Genomic DNA, 15,195 nt, shown 5'->3' with positions numbered 1-15,195 from the left:
TTATTTTCCCTTATTTCCGACTAGTAGTCATGTAGTAGTGAGATGGACCGATAAATCAAATAGGATTGTACAATAATTGTGCTGAATAGAAGTTTTATTTTGTCAGGGGAAATTCATTCTTAAGTTAGTCTGATATTAAAGATATTATTGAAAATATGATGGGTTGGGTCTTAGGAATTAACTAGCAGAATAGGCAGATGGCAGGTGTAAAGGGCTGTTGGACCTCTGTGAGTGTCCAGCATGAACTGGAAATCATGCTAAAAGAAAACTACAACTTACAATTTGGTAATTTTGGAAGAAAAAGTTCATTGACTGATTCATTCTTCCACCAGGAGCAAATTAATGGATTTATCCTTACAGTGATAAGGAATAATTTGGCTTAATTGCAATGTATTTTCAGTAATAATTTAATGAACAAATAAGAATTATAATTAATAAGTAGACAGCTATGTTATTACCTGAGATTTTGATACTTCTTCTGTTTCTAATAGCGTTCAAGTTTTACAGGTTACTGTATCTGCTGCAAAATTAATTTATGTTAAGTTGCTTTGAGATGCTGTTTGTTAGCCAAGTGAATCAACAGGTGCATTTTTTTGTCCTTTACTTTCAGAGGAATTCAATGACCGAATTTTGCGACCAGAACTATCAGATACCGAAAAGATGTCTCTTCATGAGGAAGTACAGAAAATTTACAAAACTTACTGCCTGGATGAAAGCATTGACAAAATTAGATTTGACCCTTTTATTGTGGAAGAGATCCAAAGAAGTAAGTTTGCATTTGAAAGGAATAATTTACACTGGAATTTAAACAGCATTCTGTAATGAAGTAAAGGCTAATTAATCCAAAAATGATCACTCTAATTTCATCATAGTTTTAAAAATTGTTACCCCCTTGCCATATTGTGTTTAAACCTTCTCAGTTTATTTATCTTTTTTATGTCAGACTTATAGTGGCTTTCAAAGCAATCACAAAGTCGGACCAGGAAAAAACCAAACTTTATATGCCCATGTATATCTCTATTTACATTTGCATTTTTTTATAGTTGCTGAAGGTACATATGAGGATGTTGTGAAACTTCAGACTATGCGGTGTCTTTTTGAGGCTTACGAGCACGTACTTTCTCTGCTCGAGAACGTTTTTACTCCAATGTTCTGTCACAGTGATGAGGTAAGTGTGACAGATCTGAAGAGTAGTCTTTAAGCAAGATTATATAATTTTTTTAGGATACCCTATTTACAGCAGTGACGTACATGTGAAACTGAAAAATGTCTCAATTTTCCACTATAGTTATTGTTCCAGAGCTGGAACCAATTGCAGTAAAAGAATTGAATTTATTCTAGTTCAACACAACGTCAACAGATGAAAAATGTAGCAATTTGTGTATGCCACTGCTGTTACAAAGTCTTCTCCAGCCCTTCTTTTATGATTGCAAGTTTGGTGCAAAAGTACTCTGTGTGATAGACATAGAACGCTTCTAAGAATCTCTTTATTTACTTTTTGGAATATAATGGTACTTAAAGAAAGATACAAAGGTTTTATTTGGGTATCTTCAGCATTATGCATTACACCACCAAAAGGTCAGGTGTCTGGGTACTCGCCTTACTTGGCATTATTCTTAATAAAGTAATTTCTTAAAAATTGTGTTAATGGTCATCTTTCCCATAGTTGCTATAATGCTTTAATTAAGCATTGATTGATTTTTAAGAAAGAAGAGACATGGATTTTGGGGCTAAATTTTAATTTCAGTTCTCTTTTTGTTTTTCTTTTTAATCCCAAGATTCTGTGAGGTAAAATAAGAACTCCTGGGAGCATGTATTCCAGACTTGTGCTGTCCTTTTCCAAACGAATGCTCTAGCTGCTAAGTTATGGGTAGCTCGCCTTTTACTCCTGTTCTTGTTTCCTGAATTCTGCGATGTCGGTGCATAGTAGCCCCTATCTCAGTTAAGCCAGTGTTTTCTCTGATACCTTATTTGTTTGTTGTAGTACTTCAGGCACCTTTTAAGAGGAGCAGAGTCACCAACGCGCAATTCAAAGTTTAACCGGTAAGTATGGTAGAATAAGTGTTTTTCTTTGCTTTTTTAATTAAAGGCATCAAAATATTAAACCATAGGAATATTTATGCTGCCTGATAGTAATCTGACTGAATTTTTAGCTCTACTTTCTTTTTTAAATGGACAGATTACATACTGAGGGGGCAAGCAAATATACAAGATGTCTCTTCACTTTGAGTGTTTTACATTAAAGAATTTAACATGTGATCTACACTTCAACATTTGAGAAGAGGGAAGGGAAAAATCAATTCACAGTGAGAATAAGATAACATGGAAATAAAATGATGATTTAATTGACTATATATGAATACTATTTTGTTGGTGCCAAGCTGGGTCTTCTTGGATTTCAGGTCTTACAGGCATAGGTATAGTGTACCCTGTGATCAGCCAACTTGGGGATCTCCTTTTGTTGTGACAAGGAGGATTTGCCATTTCTTCTCAGTCAAATGTGTTTTCAGTTCTCCAGCTCTCCCCATTCATTGCAGAAATGTGGTGTCAGAAGCTTTGTTTCTGGGTTTGGGCTGTATACGTACAGACCACCTTCAGGCTCCTTGGCCTGTGGAGAGGAGGAGCATTTCCTGTGTATGGATGGGCGATCTTCCACTGTGGGGATGGGCTGAGTAAGCTTGAGGTCTCATTTCTTGTCTTTTGTTGTATGCTGAATGGCTCAGTGATAGATTAGTCCAGCCAAATTGCTCTTGTGATTTAGCCAAAAGAAGGAAAACTTCAGTGAGACAGGCTTTAATTTGGATAGGCTTGGTTTCTTGGTATGAAATGAGAGCCACAGTACTGTAGAGAATGCTAGTGTTTTATCTTAGATTACTGTTCTAGAGGAGTAACAGCTATTTAGTTAACTTCTTCTGTGTTCATTAGAGATACACCTAGCAGCAATCCCCTTGATTTGCAGCCTACTATGAGGTGTATTACTGTGGGATCCCCTACTCCCCTGCCAATGTTCTTCAAAACCTACCTGATCGTTCTCTTTAATGTATCTCCATTGGTGGTATCTGTTATGTAGTCTTACAGTTCTTGTAGATGCAGGACTCGGGCTTTGACATAGTGCTTTCTCAGATTGGTGCTGACAAGCCTCTGTTTCTTAGCAAAGAAATTTCCCCAAATTATCCATGTCAAGAGTTGCAAGTATCCTGTCATACATTTCTTAAATCTAGTTTAAGTTTGAAAACGTTTAGGTCACCTCCTTGGTTCTTCGCTTTACAGAACAGAAAAGGTGAAATTATAGGCAATCTCTAAATGGAGATATTGAAACACATCGCTGGTTACAAAATAAGCAAACTTTGGGGACTGTTACAACGTATTCCCCTGGAGTTCAAACAGCATCTATAGTGTTACTGGAAATGTATCTCTTACACTTTTAGACCGATTTCAGTGCCCTGAGTATATACGCTGGTTTGTCATACAAGATACTGTGTGTTCCTGGAGGGGTACCTCAGTGTGTTTCTATGAAACAGAGGTGTTATCTTTTAATTAGTTTGCCTGTTGCTTTGGAGTTTCCCTCTGCAGAATCTGGTACAGACAGTCACTGCCATGGGGCAGAAAAAGGTAAGTTGCATATGGCATGATTCCAGATGTTATCCATATGCACATACCTTGTCCTGCCTTCTCTTCCCTCTTCTAGCATTATTTCCAGTTGAGGGAAGTTATGTGCAAAGAAATGAGTTTTGTTTTCCCTGTCTTCGGTGCTTTGCCTAGGGGTATTTGTGTGTATTGCATAGATACCGCTGGTTAAAAAATAAGATCAAGTAGGAGATACGAAATCCCAGGGGAATGTACAAGTGGGTAATGTGTTGGAAGATTTCATTTATTGTAAGAGAGAAAAATTATAGAGCAGCTTCTAGAAAACAAAAGTGAGAAAGTAGGAAGAAGTGACAACCAGCGTGTAATTTCTGTTTTGGATTATGACTTTGAGCTGTACGAAATAATCATAGCTCTTTGTGTACAGATAGGACAAATATTGTGCTATGAAAACCACTAAGGTAGTAGATGAGAAATCCCAAGTATTTCTGGAGTGTAAAGAAGTCACATTGAGGATATTCCGATAACTTGACAACTAGCTGTGCTTGTCAGCAGTTTAACTCTATAATGGTTGTTTTCCACCTAATGTTTAATGTGTGGCCAGTGAAAACTGATGTTTTAAGTTCCAATTCTGGCAACTTAACTTCCGACCTGTCAAAAACTGAACAAGAATTCCCTCTCTCACATCTGTGTATTTATAATACATCACTACCTTACTTAAAGGCACTCTCTGTTGGAAGTCTAACCAAAAAAAAAAGCCATTTTGTGATGTAAACTCCCAGATTTCTGGATAGCTGCATATCTGTCTTGATTTTCTACACACCATGACCACATATAGAAATAGGTGCACCTGATTTGTCACAATTGGGATAGCAATAAAATGAAAACATTTTTCAAGTAAAGGACAGAGTAGAAAAGATATTAACAATTTAGGGGAGTGGTTAGAAGTAAAACCCACAGAATTAATTTTGTAAACAGTTGTGTGCAGTCTAACTGATTGTCACCATCAATCACAACTTGGTAGGTTATGTTTCCAGCTTCACAAGTAATATGACTAAAGAAAGTATAAGATGCCTTAGAATCAGTGCTTCGTCTAAAACAAAATCTGAAATTTGAATATTTTAATCCCATATCAGTTTGTCCAGCATTCAGTAGCTCCAATGAATTAAAATAACATGTGTGGTGACTGTGTTTGTGGTTAATCCATTTAAACATCTTGGGTGGAATTGCTGAGTTGATGGCTGAGCCATTGGTTTCATGTATCAGGTTGTGTAGAATGTCAAAAATACATGACAGTTCTTAAAACCTGTGAAATTAAAAAAATCAAACTATTTTAATAGTGGTTTTTACTGTATCTTATAGGGGATGCTGTTATTACATAAAATAAATCCACAGCCTTTTCTTTCTATTGGTCAAAGGAACTAGATTCCTGCATGACTTCTGAACGTAGGTTATAGGAAAAGTTCGGCCCTACAGGTGACTTTGTGAATGAAGGTCATTCTCTATGAATTGGTAGCAGCTTGTGCTGAATGCCAGTGAAGACCTGAAAGTTTCAGTAACCGAGGTTTTAAATTCAAAGGCCAAGATGGTGGTGATGAAATGTGGAGGTACTGTTCGCATTTCACGTTCTTAGGATTTTAGGTCAGGAGCTCCTAATTGTACCACCTTTTTTTTAATTAAATTGTAATGGTGATCGAAGCCTCTACAGTTTTGTTGGGATAGGTCTATCAAATTTGGGTGTGGGCTGTTTGCTTTTTTTTTCTTTTATCATGACTTTCTCCTGGGCTTTGAGGTAACTTATGTGCCTGTTGTTACAGAAGTAGCCTGAGTTTGGATGACTTCCGGTAAGTCTGTCTAACACTCGATAAATGTTGTGTGTCAGTTACGCTGCATCTATCATGACTGCATCACACAGCCTTTATAACAGTAGTTAACTGCCCATTTTATTTGTAAAATTGTGAATGTCTTCTCTGGACTGAACTGTGGTTCTCCCTGCTGTAAGCTTTTCTCCTCCTGTCCGCTTCACAAGTGTTTAGAAATGGCTTAATTACTAATTTCACAGGTTTGCAATGTATTAATATTGTTTGCTGTCAACAATTTGTCTGTTGTTACTCATTTTGAAGTATATTTGCATAACTTGAAGCTTTTTTTTTGTCTGTGACTGCAAGCTGCTCCAAATTTTCCTTTACTCCATGTCACATTTCCAGATGCTGTTTCAGGTTTTATCCACTTACCTACTTGTTTTATCTTGCACAGCTGTGTGCAGGATGATCACTGCCTAACACTGTATGCAAATATAACCATTAAATGAATATTATCAAGCACTCAAACAGGCAGTTCCCCAAATTACTTCTCTCTGCAGCTTTTCTTGTGGTGTCATAGGTTTGATTACAACATAAGCTGTTTTCTGTAATTTGCTCTAGGTAGTCAGTGGTCACTCATGAAGGCCTTAATAGCTGTTCAGTGGTTTGTTTTCTCATTATTCGTGCCTTTTCAAATACATGCTATCCAAACTCAGAAAGCATTTTTTTCATTATGGGCTTTTCCTCAGAATCTGTCAGAACATCAGTATTTCATATATTACTCATAACATTTTTGAGTCTTGAGGGAGCATTATCAACTTCATTTAACAGATTAGGAATCAAGATATGCAGACACTTTTTATCTTTTATTTGCCGGTTCAGTGTCTTGAGTTATAACTTGCTAGAACATTGAGCAATAAGAAATACTTGAGGTATAAGTGCAGTTCATTGATTTTTAAGTGCAGCTCTGTGTGCTCAGCATTTCTGCTAATTGGGTGTAGGGGTTTTAGTCAGCCAAAAGAAAATGGTACTCTGACTTCACATGCATGTAAATATCTGGCTTGTCTGATTCCTACGACTTGTCTGGCACCTCTTGACCCGCAGAGGTTGGCAATAGCATCTTCAGCTGCATTGCCCTGGCCGATTGCTTGTGAAGATCTGTGCAGTGGGCAGAATGGGGCAGAGGTCCTATGGGAAGAGTATTTTGCAAGCATCCACGATTAAAGAATGTCACCGCGCACCACGGCACTAATGTAACCTTTGGTCTGCAATTGCCGGCTACAGAGTGAATAAAAATTGTCATTTTTTGAATGTTACGCATGTGGGACTTCTGGAACTTAAAAAAAAAATCCAAACAAAAAAAAAACCTACCCAGAAAAACAGAAAAAGAAAAATGTGTTTCAACCTCCTGTTTTCACATAATTCATCAGAAATGTTGGAACCTGTGGACTCGATGCTCAAGGCCCTGCCAAGAGAGCAACTGATTGATGGTCTAACATTGTTATTACGTGGATCAGCACTAGAGGGAGTGGGATACTTTTCCCAATGAGTTGTGTATATATATTTGTTGACGGGTTTCTATAAAGACTTGGTCTCTATTCTGAAACGGCCACCTCCTCTCCTTTCTTCCCCCATGCCTTGAACCTGACCATATCCTAGTCCCATCTCTTCCCTTCCACCTAACCTTAAGTTCTTTCTCCTGTTTCTACCTAACCAGTGAATCTATTAAATTTTCACCCTGATACCTGTGTGGGGTTTTTTTTGATTTATTTTATTTTCCTTGCTCAGCATCCTCAAAAGTTTGGTCGTCCTGTTATCTGTCTGTCTGCTAACATCCCCAAATCTTTCCACACTCATCTGATCTGGTTTGTGCTCTGTGTGCTTGCTTGAGGATTTTTGCCAAACCAGTCCTATGTTCTCTCCAGGTGTTGTCCGCCGTGTCCCATGTGCCCTCTTATTCACCACTCTTTGTTCTGAATTTGTGTATCCTCCTGCCAAGAGATCCCATCCTAATTTGTCACTTTATACCCACATTCCAGTTTAGTGATTGCTCTGCACTGATGAGGTGTGTTCTCTGGGCTCAGAATTGGGGCAGAAAGGGGTGGTTCCTTACTATCAGGTTGAGTCCTGGCCCCATACAGCTCAGTCCTGCAGTTACGGGCAAAGCTTTATTTTGCCTTCAGCTGGAGCATGATCACTGGGGGGAAAGAACTGGTGTGAGCCTGGAGTGCTCTTATCAAATCTCTCAGCTTGAGTGAATTAATGTTTTTGTTCAGAATCTTGAGATTTGCACAAGTTTTCACAGGAATGATGAAAACTTCTTCAAGAGTCAAGCCAGAGGTCTGAAGTATCACCCTTTAGAAAAGCTGCCTGGTTTTGCCCGAATAAGATTTATACTTTGATAGGCCAGTGATTAAGCTCTTGAAAATATTCAGGTAGGTCCCCAATGTGGAAAAGTGCAGTTCAGCACAACAACATATAGAATAAGTTGATTAAAATCAGTTGAATTGTTCAAGCTTGGATTTAGAGTACAAACAGCCAAGCAACCTTATCTTTGGTTAGAGATAAGTAAGATAGATGATGCCTGTCTGCTTTGGAGCTGATAATAATATGAGATAGAATAAGCAAAAGATTTGGAAAACAGTGGGTTATTTACACAAGTTTAGTCATGTACACAGTCTGGGTAAAATTATAAACAGGAAGAGCATTAGTAACACACGCATGCATGTTTAAAGTCAGCAGTTGATGTTGTCAGCGTGGTTTTATGGACAATGAAGATGCTTTTCCTGCTGGTCTCTGCTGGTCTCTTGGTACTACTGTTTAGGAGTTAATAATTTTTTTGTTTTAAAGGAAAAAGAAACAGGGCATTTTTCATCCTTTAAAGTACTAATTGTGCTTTTAATCTCAATAATCTTTGATGTTCTCTTGAGTCTTTGATTCTGCAGTTCACTGTAATAATTTTTAACTCACCTATCAACTCTATTTATTGAATGACCGTAAGTAACCTTAGGCTGTTTCCATATTCAACAGAAACATTTTTCTTTCCAGAATTACAAGCATTTCTGTGTAAAAAATAATCTTTGGTGTCAGGTCTTGTGTAAAGGCACAAGAATGCTGTAAAATGTGATCTCTCAGTAAGGAGTGTGCTTCCTGACCAATTATCCTTCTGTTTCCATATCTTCCTGCTTTTTGTATGTCCTAAGTGGCAAGACTCTAAAAACTCTTCATCTTTCAGTCAGGCTGGCTCTTCAAGCCAAGATTCTTCAGTTGCATCTGTTTTCTCTCATGCTCAGTCTTGCGCCTTGCACATTCCTTTTGTCTGTCCCTAATGCTTAAAATTTGAGATCTATCCTGAATCATACATGCTTGTAAAATTCTGAGATGTTTATGTAAAAATAAGTGCATCTAATTACACCATTTGCAGTTCTTGGCAAGAGTGAATAAATATTTAAATATGAGTACATGGAAAAGGACGATGTCAGTGACCTCCTTGGAGTGCGTGCCTGTAGCGATCAGGCAGCTTCTGCTGTCAAAACAAAACAGTTTTGCATAGTTAATTGTTTATTCTATGTCCTGCACTACTGGGATACATTATAAGAGCGTTATTGTCTGTTCATGGTTAAGCATATGGGAATCTCCTGTCTCTTAATAAGTGAAACTGGAGAAATTTTGCTGATTGATCAGAGAACAAAGTTGGCAGAAATTAATTTCAATTTAAGTGGAATTGTAAATATATTGGCTACTTGTTTCTAGAGTTGTTTCTTTTATCTGCAAGTGATGTGCAATGGCCTGCTGAGCTGCTGTGTGATAACATGCCTTGTGTTGTGAACTCTGGCTTCTGTACTCCTAGGACCACGCAGAAGAGAGGAGAATCCTTTGGAATCAGCAAAATAGGCAACAAAATAAAAGGTGTATTCAAGAGTTCTGCAATGGAAGGAGCTATGTTGCCTAACTACAACTTAAATGAAGGAGAAGATGACTTTGTGAGTAAAAGCTTTACTTTTTTCTCTTAAGTCTTTGTTGTTGTTGGGTTTTCTTCTTTACTTATTTAAAAATGTTAAATTTCTGCCTTTTCCTGCTGTCCTATTTCGCTGCAAGGTTTCCATGTGCTGGCTTCTGATTAAATTGCCTTGTTTTTCCTGTATTCATTCACAAGCCAAGGCCACATCCTCAGTGTGACTCTGAGCTTATTGCTTTAGTGCAGACAAGTACAAAAAGTACATTTTTGTAAGCAGTGAATTTTCTCTATAAACTTCCCATACCATTTCATAATTCTGGGTAGTAAGGTATGCACAGGACTGAGCATGGCTTTTCATCTGAAGCTTGCCATAAGACCTTACAGCCATAGATGAGGTAGTGCAGAAATTGCTGTCGAGTTGGTGTGTGATGCAGTGCTTTCTCTAAGGATGATGAGGCAATCGTCCTTTACTATTTGGCTTGCATGTCTCCCTCAGCTAAATTTTTTATTTCATGTGAAACAGCAATTAATAGATCCAATGGTAGAATTATGGCATGGGACAGTGGTATCTGAAGCATAGTTGGGGGACAAATGGAAGAATTTAAAAAGGGAAGAGGAGGGAATAGGTCAGAAGCTATTGGTAGTCATAGGGGTTTTTTACAGTGTGTCTTCCAATTCAGCCTTTTGTATCTGTTGCTAACATATTACATATTTAAGCATTTGTCACCTTGATAAACTGCTAGCTCACTTTCCACAGCCTGAGAGGTGTAAATACGAGTTTATATTATTCACCTTGTTCAGGATTGCTTTCAGAAGAGGGTGGGAAGGACTCAGCAACTTTGAATTCTAGATATGTGTGTTAGGTTTTGTTTTGTTTTTTCTTTAAGAGGAGAAGAAAAAGGCAATTTTCTGTGGAAAATTACATCTGCATTAAGTCATGTCTTTAAGGAGGCAGAACTGTTGCAGTTAATTTTTTGGACAGTTAAGTTCTTGTTGTTTTAAGTTCTCTCTTTTTGAGGTGAGATTCTAATGAAAAGGGGTTAATTTTGCAGCATTTCTGTCATAGTTTCTGCTAGCCAAAGGGTATGGAAGTATAATTCGCCTGTAGTGGAGGAATTAGTAGAAACATAATTGAAGCAGTGGAGCTCAGAAGAAGAACATATTTTTGTGCCAGTTACTTGTGAGAAGTTGCTGAGTTCAGTGAGACAGACAGAGAAAACAGAGTCTAATCCTTACTGAGTGTCACAGTAAGAGCTGGGTGTATTTCCCCAGCAGGTGTCAACAGGAAGAGCTCTCTGGGACAAGAAAAACATGACTTGGGAAATGGCAGTGTAGTTGTGAGATGGTGGCAGTGCAGTATGCAGAATGAGCAACTTTTTGATTAGCTTACGTACAGAGGATATGGGAGTTATTTCCTCCTGTGCAGATCCAGATTAAGTAATTGGTGTTAATGTAAGCTTGGTGGATTCAAGGTAAATATAAGGTAAAGAATGGCAGTAAAATGGAGTTCTGTGCATTCTGACAGAAAACAAACAATGTCTCTATTTTTTTTCTTTCCTTTGACAAAGTCATGTTGATTGCACTTAAATTCTGTAGAAAACATCCATTAAGTCTAAAGAAACCACATAGGGATAGAAATATGTGATAGCAGCTTTCTGTGGCTCTGGGCAGCAGCTTTGTAAGCTGCTAACACAATAATAGTAATTCGATGAAACCACATTCCATCTTTGTCAGCTAAAGTTTAAATATAGCAAAAGATATCCTGCATATTAAAGCACAGGTATTGTTCCCAAGGCAGCCAGAAGACATCTAGACTTGAATTTGTGGCCTTGTTGGATAAAAGAAATGGAGAGACTAAGCCAACCTATAACTATTTTAGGTTGGTAATCTGTCTAGAAAGAGGACTAAAAACACCCAAAATTCGTGCTTCCTGGCTTACAGTTAACGTAGGTGTTGTGATTGCCGTAGTGGAAAAGTCTGCAAATTTACTTAGGATTATCCCAAAACCGGGCTAGGAGTCAGAAGAGTTTGGTGAAATGAGGTTATGGGCGTGTGAAACTTTGCTGATTCAATGCAACCTGGGAAGGGTGAGTGAAGGTGGCAGAGAGGGAGGTTGTGGCCCCTTTATGAGTGGTTTGGTAATGCCTGTCCCCTACCTGCCGTAATCCCTGATGCTGACTGTGCAGTGCTGGGAGTATAATCACTATTGACTGATGGGATAAATGGTAGAAGATGAGAGCTGCAAAATGTAGGCAAGAGTTGAGTTTTGATCAAGTCCATTGCCTAAGCATGCAGTTCAGTCTAAAACTACAGAATCGGGTAACCCTGAGTGTTTCTAGAACGGCCTTGCATTTCTGCAAGGAGGTTCTTGTGGAGATTGTTTTAGTGCAAATATACACATTTAGTCAGGATATACATGAGCCAGCACGTGCCCACGTGGCCAGAAGAGCCAACGGCATCTTGGCCTGTATTATAAACAGTGTGACCAGCAGGTCCAGGGAGGTGATTATCCCCCTGTACTTGGCACTGGTGAGGCCGCACCTCGAGTACTGTGTTCAGTTCTGAGCCCTTCACTATAAGAAAGATGTTGAGATTCTGGAGCGTGTTCAGAGAAGAGCCACAAGGATGGTGAGGGGTCTGGAGAACAGGCCTTATGAGGAGCGGCTGAGGGAACTGGGCTTGTTTAGCCTGGAGAAGAGAAGGCTGAGGGGAGACCTCATCACCACCTACAACTACCTAAAGGGAGGTTGTAGAGAGGTGGGTGCTGGTCTCTTCTCCCAGGTGATGGGGGATAGAACAAGGGGAAACGGCACCAAGCTGTGCCAAGGGAGGTTCAGGTTAGAGATAAGGAGGAAGTTCTTTACTGAGAGGGTCGTCAGAGGCTGGAACAGGCTGCCCAGGGAGGTGGTGGAGTCACCATCCCTGGATGTATTTAAAGAGCGGGTAGATGAGGTACTTAAGGATATGGTTTAGGGGGTAGACAGGAACGGTTGGACATGATGATCTCAGAGGTCTTTTCCAACCGAGCGATTCTGTGATTCTGTGTGATATAAAGTGTTAATTTAGGCAGCTGATAGCTCAGCCCAGTGAGGGAGTGAGTGCAAATTGCACCCAGTCCACGCTAACTCAGCTGCTGTTGACTTGGAGTTGGTGTCCTGAAACATTGCTCTGCTGTTTCTACCATGTAACACCTGGGGAAGGGGGAAAACGAGGGTGAGACCTGAGAAGACTTGCAGATGTGAAGCTACCTGACAGCTCTGTTGTAGTTCAGAGAGCATCTGTCCTCTTTATTCCATTCTTTGGTGTAAGCTTGTCCTGCACTTTGGGAGCTCTAACAGTTCATTCCAGGCTGGGGTTATTTTTGTTTGCCTTGTGAAGGAGCCTGTGATTTAGCTCTCAAACTGGGAGCCACCTCAGCTGAGTGTGGTCTCTGTGCAGCAGCAACTGAGACTGCTCTTTTCCTGTTAGTTTCTCTTTTCATTGAATAAACCGGGTAAGTGGAAGCAAAAAAGGTGTTTTGAAGAGAAGAGATTCAGTCAGTGGATCCGCAGAGGTCTGTTTTGGAAGACACACTGTAGAAGTTTGAGGATCATTTCAGTACTATGCAAAGGCAAAACAAACAAAGATTGCTTCTGTGTATTGAACCATTTACATTTCAGCTGCAGCTGAGTCATGATCATGTGAATTTTGTAGCATAGACACTGCCAAAATTATTTGAGGGATGCTGTATTGCCTTAATGTGTTAATTAGTTTATCCCAATACAGGCAAAACTTGTTAAACCACCTAAGCTTGGCCTTTAAGGGGAATTTGGCTTTAAATTATGAAGCTATGGGAAAATAACTTGAAAGTGGGATTTGTGCTTTACAGTTTGCTGTAGCTTCACATGCTGTGCATATGTTCATATGTTAAAATCTGCTGTTTGAACTTTAACAAGTGGCAGTACTCTAAAGTCTGTATGTGAGACTGACTAAAAGAATGTAGTTTTGAGTTGTTGCTTAACTCTAACCTGTCTCAACAGAATTAATAGCTCTGTACGTTGTGGTGGGAAGAGTGAGGTGCTGACCACCGCTGCAGAAGGGACAGGCTGGAGGCAGGGTGATGGGGAGGCTGAATTAGATTCAAACAATTTGAGTTTTATAAGGAAGCAGGACTGCTCTTTTTCTTCATCTGTTTGCTGACACTTGTGGAAGTACAAGAACCTTTTTCCCCAGCACATCTTTAGTACAGGCTGATCTTCCCACACGTTCTCCATTCTGCTTTGCTTTGTCACCTATTTGAGTTTAAGTCCAGCCCTGCCCTTACTTCTCACAGGTGCTGTCTCCTCATTTGCAGAAGTCATTTTCATTCCTTTGTGTCACTTTTTTTTTTATTATTATTCCTTTTTTCCTGTGTAGTGAAGATGAGAATCGGGTTAAACATTCTTTGGAGAAATAAATACCTTTCCAAGAGTAGCTGTTGAAGCCAGGATTTTTCAGTTCAGATACTGAAGATAATCTTTCTACTGTTTGTGATGGTAAAAGGTTTGTAGCGCTTCCTCTGTCATTGCCAGGAAGCTGAGTCGGTGTGCTGTGTGGTACCTGGGTGATTCATTGCCTGCAGGGAGCTCAGCCTAGCTGTGATGAGCCTGAAGTGAATGTCAGTGCGGTGCAGTTCAGATTCTGAAGGATTTCTGCAGCGTTCACATGGCACAGCTTCTAAGGCCTGCTTGCATATGGAAAAATCAGCATTATGTTTTATGATGTGGAGTTTAGTTTATGAACTCCGTGCACCAGAGCTGCCGTACGCGCAGCCAGCGAGGATTAGAGCCGTGCTGCTCCCTGGTGCATCTGTTTCTGGGAGCGAGGTGCTGAGGCTGGAGCTGATGGGGAATGCAGGAGCCGTTACAATGGCTTTGCTTAAAAAGAGCTCTGGGCTGCAGGAATAATTCAGTCCCAGTCATGGTTGTGTTTAAATAGCTTCTTGGCCTGACCTGGTAAGCTCTTGTCTTCAATTTGTGTCCTAGGACGCTGGAAATGGAGCACAGGTAATTCTGGTGGACCCAAGCTGATTCCTGTGGGGTTCATTCTTCCAGCTGTCTCCTTTAGTACTTCTGTCCCCCCTTCCTCTTCCTCTTTGTTTTTTTCCCTGAAATATCACAGTGCTATAAAAAGCTTTCAGATCTCACTAAAAGCTGCTAACTTCAAATTAATTTGCAGGAGATCTAAAAATAGAGATTAAGCTTCATGGAAACTCCTTTAATGAAGTGGATTCTTTTTGTTCTCTTATTAGTTACTGACACATGCTTAAAGATTCAATTTATGTTTCATTTTTATATCTAAGCTTTGCAAAGGTAGATTGAACCAATTAAAATAGAACTGTAGATGTTGATGTTTGCAACTTTACAGATTGAAGAAGGTGTTATGGTGATGGAAGACGATTCTCCGGAGGAGGCTGTTAGTACCCCAAACACACCCCGCAACCTTACTGCGTGGAAAATTAGCATCCCATATGTAGATTTTTTTGACGATCCCTCCTTGGAAAGAAAAGACAGAAAGGAGAGAATTCCCGTGTTCTGCATTGATGTAGAGAGAAATGATAGAAGGGCAGGTATGCAATGTTGTGGATAAATAAGATGTCACTTAAAAATAAGCTCAAATATTCTAGCGTGCTGTATTCTGATGGCTGTTGCAGTGTATTTTGCATACACGTTCTTCTGATTTTGAAATAATGACTTGAAAATTGTGATGAAGTGTGTTTGAGAGGTAAATTATCACATGTAGTATTTGTAAGTTGAGAACTGACTCCTCGTCATGAATCAGTTCCCTTTAGACTTTGTGCCAAAGTTTGAGATTTTCTCTTTCCAAAAATAC

General features: G+C 39.4%; 1 protein-coding gene across 1 annotated transcript in view; it reads left to right on the top strand.

Moving 5' to 3' along the window:
• SNX14 (sorting nexin 14) overlaps positions 1 to 15,195 on the top strand; it is a gene marked incomplete at both ends in the record, with an annotated part of 48,144 nt that overhangs the window by 23,025 nt on the left and 9,924 nt on the right. The window contains 6 exons of the mRNA XM_010188237.1: positions 611 to 766; positions 1,044 to 1,168; positions 1,985 to 2,043; positions 5,403 to 5,429; positions 9,238 to 9,370; positions 14,731 to 14,932. Of these exons, the coding sequence (XP_010186539.1) occupies positions 611 to 766; positions 1,044 to 1,168; positions 1,985 to 2,043; positions 5,403 to 5,429; positions 9,238 to 9,370; positions 14,731 to 14,932 (702 nt within the window). The remainder of the gene's footprint in view (positions 1 to 610; positions 767 to 1,043; positions 1,169 to 1,984; positions 2,044 to 5,402; positions 5,430 to 9,237; positions 9,371 to 14,730; positions 14,933 to 15,195) is intronic.

The sequence above is a fragment of the Mesitornis unicolor genome, unplaced genomic scaffold, assembly GCF_000695765.1.
Source record: "Mesitornis unicolor isolate BGI_N332 unplaced genomic scaffold, ASM69576v1 scaffold11077, whole genome shotgun sequence".
Taxonomy (NCBI): domain Eukaryota; kingdom Metazoa; phylum Chordata; class Aves; order Mesitornithiformes; family Mesitornithidae; genus Mesitornis; species Mesitornis unicolor.
Note: the sequence above shows the minus strand (reverse complement) of the source record. Positions and strands in the feature narration are given on the sequence as shown.